Source organism: Gavia stellata, chromosome 19, assembly GCF_030936135.1.
Source record: "Gavia stellata isolate bGavSte3 chromosome 19, bGavSte3.hap2, whole genome shotgun sequence".
In the NCBI taxonomy this organism is placed as follows: domain Eukaryota; kingdom Metazoa; phylum Chordata; class Aves; order Gaviiformes; family Gaviidae; genus Gavia; species Gavia stellata.
Window position 1 is genome coordinate 18907794 of NC_082612.1, and position 10284 is coordinate 18918077.

At 54.1% G+C, this 10284-nt stretch overlaps 1 protein-coding gene across 1 annotated transcript; it reads left to right on the top strand.

Moving 5' to 3' along the window:
* Positions 1–5490: 5490 nt before the first annotated feature.
* LOC104256780 (placenta associated 8) lies at positions 5491–8643 on the top strand. The gene is made up of 4 exons (XM_059826927.1): positions 5491–5514; positions 7254–7392; positions 7601–7725; positions 8536–8643. Exons 2-4 carry the CDS (start codon positions 7278–7280, stop codon positions 8641–8643), a joined length of 348 nt encoding a protein of 115 aa, XP_059682910.1. The 5' UTR covers positions 5491–5514; positions 7254–7277.
* The last annotated feature ends 1641 nt before the right edge of the window (positions 8644–10284 follow it).

Below are 10284 nucleotides of genomic sequence, written 5' to 3' on the forward strand. Positions count from 1 at the left end.
CGCCTGGGTTTTTATCGTACGCCGGGTAGGATGGGGAGAGAGTCCTCTCACTCCTTCCTATGTCCCTCAGCCCAGTCATGAGCTGCTGTGCTGTGCTGTCAGGGGTCCTCTGAGATCTTGGGACATCCGTACAAGGAAGCCATCGGCTACGGAGCGGGTGCAAAGGCAGCCACTGTTGTATCTCCTGTCTTCAGGCCTTGCTCAAGAAATCAGTGGCAATGCAGGGAGGGACCAAAAAGTTGCCTTCAAGGCTTCGAGCTGCTCAGTGCTGGTTTATTTATGCCAAGGTAAGTCAGAAGGTACTTCAGAAAACTGGAGGTTAAACACATAAGGGGCTTCCATGAGAGGCTATCAGGGTGAGTGTGTTGGGTGCCGGGTGGATGAAGTCACACAGAAGAAATCTCACTGTACTCAAGAGGCATCGCAGAGGGGAGAAACGAGACTGCTAACGAACTGAAGGTGAGCAAAGCTCTCCTCTGAAGAGGATTTGTGGTCACGTGCACGCAGGAGGCGCGGAGCCGCCCAGCTTCCCCCTCTTGCACATTATCTCTCGCAGTCCGACTCTCTCTTAGCTTGCCTTCTCCCATCTGTCCTAAAAAGCATCTTTGTTATTAAGTAGTAAAAGCCCTTTTTAATCAACAGTCCAACTTATTCTACTAAGTAGCATCAATACATTTAAAAAGTACTTGTTGCATGTCAAATTCTGTTGCGAAGTGTGTTGGATGTCGTTCTGCCGATACCTTGGTTAACGTTGGGATTAACTTCGTGATGCATCACGTGTGGCTGTTTACTCAGCTCCTGCTCAGGTGTTGGGGTAACGCGCCGCTCCTCATGTACGCTGGGAGCAGCGCCGTCGGGTTAAAGCGAGGGCATCGTGTATGCCGGACGCAAGGGACAGGAGAGGGTAAGGTCCATTGTCCCCTGCAGCGTGGTGGGGACAGCTGGGAGCTTGGGATAAAAGTTGGGAGGCTGTAGAAATGGTATGGAGCACACGTCCAAGCTGGAAGGTAGGCACAGGTCAGCTTACCCAAAAATGCCTCTGGAGCCGGCCCAAGAGCAGCCGGACTGCTGAGGTTCTCCTGCTTCCCACCACCGCGTGGGGATGGGGACAGGAGGACCCGTGCTTGCACCCTCTGGTAGCTCTTCCACTTGCGTGCAGGTGCGAGTCGGGGAGTTTGTGAGTCAGGGAATTAATGAAGCAGCAGATTACAAAATTAACGAGTTGGACTAGTCTGTTTCAAGGGGTTTGATTTGATTGTTGATTTTTACCTTAGTTGTTTTTTACCTTGTGAGCTCCTGAGACGAAGTTTGATTCCCAGAGAGTCTTGTCCTGTAAATCTGAGTGACCCGGAGGAAGAGTGGCACCGCTAAAAGGATGGTGAGAAATAAGACGACGAGCGCAGGAAACAGACTCTCAGCCAGACTGTGTGAAGCATCTTGTAACAACCCTTTGCCCAAACCGGCGTGCGACCGCAGATGGATGTGAAACCGCCTCTACTACTTTCCTTTGGGTCTGACGCGCTGTGGCTGTGAGCTGCTGCAAAGCAGGTGATGCCCTCGTGTTTGGGGGTCCGCGGCACGAGGGGTTCGGGCAGCTTGCCCAGGTGGCAACGCAGCCCCCCAGCCATAACTCCAGCGCCGTTTTCTGTCTGATCAGCCAGCCGAGCCGACCCGCTCCACCGTGCGCGGCGCCCTTGGCGTGGGAGGGATGAGGGACGCGCAGGCAGGGATGGGGAACGGCTCTCCTCTTGGTTTCGGTGAGATGTGAACCTGCCCCTTAGCCGTATTTCTAAGGGTTGTGAAAATTTCCCCTGGTGCTCGCTCAGCTCCTTTCTCCTCCGGCTTTTATCGTGGCAGGGATTTTCCTTTCGCCTGAGTCATTCCAAGTTGTGGGAAGGAGGCAGGGTTTGGGGGTGAGGTGCTCTTCCACTGAACCAGCTGAGACACCTGGAAAAAACCCAACGTTTCAGACGCTGTTGAAACCCTGAGGTTGTTACTCAGCCTCCGGCAAGGGCTGATGAGACCAAAGCTTTGGAGAGAGGTCCCCGGGCACCCTCCTCTGCCAGGCAGCCCCCTGTGACCTGCACACCGGTGGGTTTTCAGCGCCCCTCTGTAAGCAAACCCACTTCTCGCCACTCGCGACACCAGGGTTCATGTAACTCGGAGCACGAGGCGGCGTGCTGGGGAAGGTGCCTCTGCTCGTTTGCGGTAGTGTTTGAAGTTGCGTGATGGAGTCGTTTTGAATGGTACGGTGGGAATGTTTGCACGTGGATGGCGTCGGCGTAAAATGGAATAAACTAGTTTCTGGTTGCCACTTCCCTACCAACAATGGTAGACCGCGTAATTTATACTTCATTCTTTGCAGAGGAAGCAAAAATGTGTTCAGGAAGGTTTTTTTAACCATACTCCCGAATCTTTACTGAAATTGCATTTAATATAATACATGTTAAATTTGTGACCGTTAATTTCCGCTGAATTTTTCCGTTGTCTGCTTGGAAATAATCTTTTCTTCTTACCACCTGGAAGAAGGCATCACAGGTTTGCTTTTGATTGCACGTTTCCTTTCTTCCTAGCTATTGAGACGTTTTGCTTTTTCTCGTCTTGCTGTGCCTGAGAGGCGTGCTTTGCAGCCGACTGCCCGTCTTCCCGCAGTGCCACTTCACGGACCCGGAGAAGCCGCACGTGAAGGGGACCGCGGCCGCCAGCCATCGGCAGAGCCCCGGTCAGGCCCCGTGGTGAGCTCCGGCCAGCAACCGCGGTGGCTGTGACGGGAGGCAATGGGCTGGCCGGCGCCGGGCGAGGGGGATGCTCTCGCTGCGAGTTTCAGCAGTTCGGGTTTTCATTTCACTGGTGAGATTTTTGCAGGGTTTTTTTTGTCCGACTTAAATGCCGGGTGAAGGGAATGAGCTGAGGTGGGTGCTTACGGTGGTGGTTTCTCAGGGTGACAAAGGGCAGTTCCACTTCGATGCACCAGGATTGCAGGTAGAAGTGGGCTGCTTTTCTGCGGGAGAAAAGCACTTGCAGGGCCTGGTTGCTCAGACAGTCAGTGTCACCCCAGCTCTGAATAGAGGACAGACTTAAAGTCCTTAAAATGTTGTTGATGAGCTTTTTTTTTTAATGTGTTATCTCCCATACCGACCGTGCAGTTCAGCTTCCCATTTCACAGAATCGCAGACTTTCACAGGATGAGAGGGGTTGGAAGGGACCTCTGGAGATCATCTAGTCCAACCCCCCACCAGAGCAGGGTCACCCAGAGCAGATCGCACAGGAATGCGTCCAGGCGAGTTTGGAATATCTCCAGAGACGGAGACTCCCCAACCTCTCTGGGCAGCTCGTTCCAGCGCTCTGCCCCCCTCAAAGTAAAGAAGTTCCTCCTTGTGTTGAGATGGAACTTCCTATGGCCAAGTTTGTGCCCGTTACCTCTCGTCCTGTTGCTGGGCTCCTCTGAAAAAAGACTGGCTTTCCCTCCCTCCCCAGCAGACTCCTAGGCTAGCCGGCATTTCGCATGAGCCTAGTCTTGCCGGCCGGTGGGCTGTCAGGGGTCTCCTCTTCTAGAAAGCATCTGCTGAACCACAACTTTTTGCAAACCTTAATTCCCGCAGGCTCTTGCAATGTCTTTGAAAAAAACCCCCGTGTACGATCCGGCCAGGGGTCAGCCAGGCAGCCCCGTCATAAGGCAGGGACAGACGCCCTTAAACTTTGGAGCTGCTGGAAGCCAAGGGGAGTGTTTCGGGGCATGGCTCACTGTTATCTCAGCAGCACTGTTGGTAAAAGGCTCCACTTACTGCACCGTAAATCCCGACCTGTGGACAAAGCCGGTAAAGTGCAGATTAACCAGAACTTCTCCTTCCGCCGTTCTTGTGATGGCGAGAGAGGAGGGGAACGCGCCACCAGCACTTCACGGAGGCTTTGAACTTGAGTTGCTCCTGGGCAAGCAGCTGCCCAGACCCACTCTGTGCTCTCTGCACGCTCTGTGCATCACGCTGGGAAACAAAACCCCCTCTCCTGGTGTCACGACTTCTCTACGAAATGTGGAAATGCACCCAAAAGGGTCAGTGACTTGCACAGGGCATGAGCGGTTAAATATTTGGGGCGTGTAGGGGAGACCTTATCGCTCTCTACAGCTCCCTGAAAGGGGGTTGTGGGGAGGTGGGTGTTGGTCTCTTCTCCCAAGTGACAAGCGACAGGACAAGAGGAAACAGCCTCAAGTTGCGCCAGGGGAGGTTTAGGCTGGATATTAGGAAAAATGTCTTTCCTGAGAGAGTGGTGAGACACTGGAATAAACTGCCCAGGGAGGTGGTGGAGTCCCCATCCCTGGAGGGGTTCAAGGAACGTGTGGACGTGGCACTGCGGGACATGGTTTAGTGGGCATGGTGGGGTTGGGTTGGGGGTTGGACTTGATGATCTTACAGGTCTTTTCCAACCTTAGTGACTCCGTGATTCTGTGAAATAGTAAATATTAGTATCTCACAGAGTGAAATGGATGTGTGTGTGGTAAGGACTCCGTTAATTTTACAACAGCTGGGCTACGTGGCTTGTGACAAGCACTTAGGGAATCAGCCTGATTTTTACGGAAAGCCTCCACGTGGGGTGTATTTACTAATTCAGAAATGAAAACCCGAATGCATCCCTAAGATGGAGCAGGGAGCACACTTGCTGCAGGTGGAGGAGAGGATGAAAACGAAGGTACCATCACGTCCTGCTGCCTCCTCGTCTGGCGCCGAATGACAGCGGAGGAGGACAGTCGGGGCTGCGGCTTCACCCCATCGCAGTGTCGTGGCACGGGGTGCTGACCCGCCGGGAGCCACCCTTTGATGCAGATGGGTTTCGCTGTTGCTGGCTTGGACTGAGAGCATCCTGTTTTGCCCCCTGCATCAGTGGGCTGGGGCAGGGGCTGTTCTGGGCACCGCAGGGACATTTCGGCCACCCAGGAGCCCCTGCCAGGGCCCCCTTTCGCCGCCACGCTGCCCACCCGCCGTCACCCAAGCCTGGTTCTGAAAGCAAGCAGATTTGCACAACCCCTTCGTCCAAAGCCTTTTCCTTGAGGAAAGGGAAAAGCTTGGAGTGAAGCACCCTGAGGTGCTTTTCATTTAGTCTGGTCTGGGGTCCGAGAAATACGCTTTTTCTTTGCGGAAGAACGTTGGCAAAATGTCTATCCCAGCACAGCGTTCCGAGCTGTTCTCCCCCCCAACACAACCACATGAATACAGAGTTAAGCAAATAAGACAATATACATGCAACCATTTTTTTAAAAAGATGAATAGCAGTCCCTGATTTAATTCTGGGAAAAGGAGAAGAAACCAAAACCTGTTGTGCTCTGCATGTCTCTTAAGCCTGTAGTCATATCGACAGGGCACAGCTCCCGACCTCCCCCTCCAGTTACCTCCCACCATTATACTTGCTCACTGCCGGCTGCCAATAAGAGCCTCCAAGAGTGAGAAAGTTTAGTTTCATCTTCCCCAGCGGTCCTGGTCGGCAAGGAAGCCTGCACTGCCAGAGGCTGCTCACCAAAAGGTTGGTTCTCTTAAAGCATGGAAATAGTAAAAACTTGTTAGCCTGGGAAGAGCGGGATAATAGTGCAAAAGTAGAGATTTTTAGATATTTTTTTTGTTGTTGTTGTTCCCTGCTCAGCAAATGATTTAAAGCAAAAGATACGGCAAATCCTACTTGGGGAAGGTGTGTGCGGGGCTTTTAAAAAGCTCTGCACAAAAGCTGGCTTATGGAGAGGTTACTTCTTTGCTGCTTTCTCCTGCTACTGGAATTGTTTAACTGCATGAAAGGAATCTGGCTGGTGCTTCACTCTCTGTTTAAATTGGGCTCTCTCTTGGCTACGTGGATGCTCAAGACCAAACTCCTCTTGGCTGTAAGTGTTTTCTGGTAGGCGCTGAGGATGTGCTGGATGTAGCTGCTGTCCCTGTAGGTTGCTGCCTGGTCCCCCCGTGTATTTGCTGTCCTTTTCAAGGGGATGTGCTACTGGTGACAAGAGCATCTCGGAGTTGCAAACTCTTCATTACTGTTTGCAGCTAAGAAAGTACGTGGATAATACTCGTATACAGAATACTGCGCATTGGTGAAAATGTAGAAAGTAGAGAGCTTTACGATGTGTCGGTAGTGTTGCTGTGGGTCGCGGAGGGAAGGGCTCGGAGGCAATGCGCGCTCACGGTTTCCCTCCGGACACACGTACCTGGTGCTGCCTCCGGCTGCATTCACGCCGAGCGCGTGCTGCCAGGTAAAGCCAGGAGCCGGGTTTCTGGAGGAGCGTGTGTCGCCCCAAAGGCTGGAGAGGGAGGGTGCCCCCCACCCCCAGCATCACCCACTTCATTTCAGTTTCTGTTCTGGCTTCTGAGCTCAGGGGCAGTGCGGGGAGGAGCCTGACCATCCAGCTGCACGGCTCCACCTTTGCCAAGCTACTATTTCTAAGGAAAAAAACAAAAAAAAAGACAAAACAGCCCAGCTTGCCGCAAAAAGTCTCAACAAACGTGAGCAGGCAGTTAATCTTATTTTTTTTTCCTTCCCCTTCCTTCTATTTGTGCGTAACTAGAAGAACTTAGCCTCAGGGCAAAACTTGCTTTTAATTGTTATCTGAGAATGTTTTGTGCTCTCTTTTACTTGGCTGGGAGGATAGGAGCACAGACATTTTTGCATTTCGTTTTTTTTAGACCTGAGGCTTACTGATTTTCAAGGTTTACTTGCTTGCTTAACCGCAGGAAGGTGAGGACTGGGGTTCAGACTTGGGACATAGCGTTGAGTTTCTGCCTTTCTGGTTCTCCACAACAAGAAACCGGAGATACTCGTTCTCTACAGTATCTCTCTTGCGTGGAGCCCGGCTTCGTTACGAGGAAATGCAAGACCGGAGCTGCTTCCCGCATGCTTTGTACCCGTGCTAAAGCGATCTGGTGTAAAATACACCAAGTTCAACAACGGAAATGCCCAAGTCACTGGCTTTAGCCTGGGTTCGCTGCCCAGCCCTGCTTGGCACAAGGGAAATTGGTGAACTGTGTCCAAGCACTAGCAAAGCCTTTCTGGGGTGAAGTGGGGAACGTCGACGGCCTGATGCTATTTTGAAGGCTGGATAAAATGGCAGAAAATGCAAAAACCTTGAAAAGATGCAAATGCAGGTAAGATACGGTTATGCATCAGCGTCAGCAAGGGAGCTGGGCGCAAGGCTGCCTGCTGAAGAGCGATGGCGACCAGCTCGGTTGGGGGATCAGACCGACCTCAGTTTTTTTACTAACTGTCCCTTTCCTCTCCAGTCTCCTTCAGAAGAGCAACTAGGAATGGCCACCCCACCCGTCGTGATGATCCAGCCGCAGCACGGCATGGCCGTGCCCGCTGTCTCCAGGAGCATGTGGCAGACGGGGCTGATGGACTGCTGTACCGACTGCAGCGTCTGTGAGTGCCTCGGGCAGTCCCGTCTCTCGGCCGTCGGCAGCAACGTGCTGCGGGCAGTCCCACGCCCTCTCGGGACACTTCTCTCACCCCTGCCGCGCGGGTCGGTGGTGCGATAGCTACAGCCGTGTAGCCTGGTCCTCCCAGGACCGGGACGGTGCCGGTCGGGCAGGCAGAGCCTCACCCGCCGCTGCATTTCTGCCCCTGCCAGGCTGCTGCGGGATGTTCTGCTTCCCCTGCCTCGCCTGCCAAGTGGCTGGGGACATGAATGAGTGCTGCATGTGCGGGACCAGCATGGCCATGAGGACCCTCTACCGCACCAGATACAACATCCCGGTCAGTGGTTAAACTCACCCCCTCACCGTGCCGCGAGGCTGAAAGACGAGATGCCCCCAAGGCCCCTCCGCACATCAGGGATGAGCATGGGGCAGCAGCGCTCTCCGCTCACCCTTTTCTTCACCTCCATATCCTGCATGATGCCGGGAGCACAGGACAGGGGCTGGGATGCCCTCGGCCGTGCTGATCCCTGGGTTGGTGTCCAACAACGCCCGTTAATCAGACACAGCTCCTTCCCAGCGCCCTTCCCCGGGGGCACGTGTCCTGCCATCAGCTGCTGCCGACCACAGCGGCTCGCAGAGCCTCGGCTGCTGCTTCCCCACGCCATCCCCAATCTTTGAAAGATGGGAAAGGATTGAGGTAATCGTAGGGAGACTAAAGAATAGATTAAGTCAGTTGGGCAGCTAAACATCCGTGATCAGATGCAGGAGAAAGGTGGACGTTCGCACACAGTACATACGTGAAATGGGTTTTTCCCACTGGGCGTTAGTGCCGTTCCCAGTACAAACCATGGGGGCCCAAGTCCAGTTTGCCCAAATTGTCTCTTTCTGCGTGCGTTTTTCCCCCCCTCAGTCACTTCTTGGAAGAAGTGAAAGATAAGCAGCGATCTGCAGCCTGTAGAAAGGGCTCCCTCCTTCCTTTCCGCTGTGTGGGTGTTCACCAGCCCCGTTTTTTAGTGTCTGCTAGTCGGGATGGTGCTGCAGCCAGCCAGGAAACAAAGAGCACACAATGTGGAACGTGATTAACCTTTTCTTGGCCGAAACATGGCTTTTGGGAAGCCCGCGTCCCTAACCAATTTCTTCCTAACAGGGATCCCTTTGCTCAGACTGGTGTGTCACCATGTGGTGCCTCGTCTGCTCCGTTTGCCAAATTAAGAGAGACATCAACCGGAGGAGGCAGCTGGGCATATTCTGGTAAGCTGGGCTTGCTGGCGCTGGTTTATAAAGCCGCCGGTGCACGCAGCTGAGCGGCTTCCCGGAGCGTTTCCTGCCAACGCCTGGCATAGGGGATGCTGCAGTGGGGAAATGGCCATGGACAGGTGACAAGAGTGACCTGTCCCGCAGCAAAATGTTGCTGGGAACCTCATGCAGGATGGGGTGGGGGGATGGACTGGGGATACACGCATGATGTGGTGAGGCACGACCCCGCTCCCAGACCCTCCCCTCCCGTCCCGTTGCAGATGCCGCTGTCCTCTGTGGAGCCGCTGCGGGCAGGAGTTGCTGCTGCCCTGGCCCTTGGGAAACGCACTGCGGCCGGGGGGGTGTGGGGGTGTGTGCCTTGATAATGGCTGATTCCCCCTTCCCTGAGTAATATCATAAATAAACAGCAGAGTTTGCCTTCCTGCCTGCGGGTGTGTCACTCTTGCACTGCCTGAGAGCACCCGTCCTCCCGCTCCGTGCCTTTCAGCAGCCCCTGGTGCAGCTGAGATTTCCCTGCGCCCGCTGCAGAAAAAGATTTTCACTAGTATTTTGTTATTTGCTCAGCTTTTAGTAAGGATGTTTAATATCACAGAATCACTAAGGATGGAAAAGACCCGTAAGATCATCAAGTCCAACCATCAACCAACAAGCACCACCATGCCCACTAAACCATGTCCCGCAGTGCCATGTCCGCATGTTCCTTGAACACCTCCAGGGATGGGGACTCCACCACCTCCCTGGGCAGCCTCTTCCAATGCTTCACCACTCTCTCAGGAAAGACATTTTTCCTAATATCCAGCCTGAACATCCCCTGGCGCAACTTGAGGCCGTTTCCTCTTGTCCTGTCACTTGTCCCTTGGGAGAAGAGACCAACACCCCCCTCCCCACAACCCCCTTTCAGGGAGCTGTAGAGAGCGATGAGGTCTCCCCTCAGCCTCCTCTTCTCCAAACTGAACAACCCCAGCTCCCTCAGCCGCTCCTCATCAGACTTGTGCTCCAGACCCCTCACCAGCTCCGTCGCCCTTCTCTGGACACGCTCCAGCACCTCAATGTCCTTCTTGGAGTGAGGGGCCCAAAACTGAACACAGCATTCGAGGTGCGGCCTCACCAGCGCCGAGTCCAGGGGCACGATCCCCTCCCTACTCCTGCTGGCCACACTCTTTCTGATCCAGGCCAGGATGCCGGTGGCCTTCTTGGCCACCTGGGCACACTGCTGGCTCATACTCAGCCGGCTGTCAATAATACATAGGAGGAGTCGTCGTTGCTCATCCAAGCTGTAAAATTTGGAAAAGTGACTTCTGCTCCAGGGCAGAGCTGGGGCTTCCCGCGGGCAGGTGATGGCTGCAGGCCACCAAGTGCCGAGCTGTCCCTGCTGTGGTGGCCCAGGTGGCCATCCGGGGCTGCTGGCCAGTCCCACCTTTCTGAACATAAAACCATGGGGATTTTTGGCTTCCTGGCACCAGCTCACCTCCTGCATTGCAGAGACATGCTCCCCTATGGACCCTGTGCTTGAATTCCCACCTGCCTGTGATGAAAAACCTGGTTGGGTCATGGGTTGGCCAAGTCCCCTCCATGGGCAAACCCTGCCACCTCCCAGCCACGGCCAGGGAGAGCCCGGCTGCCTGCGCTGGGCTGTTAG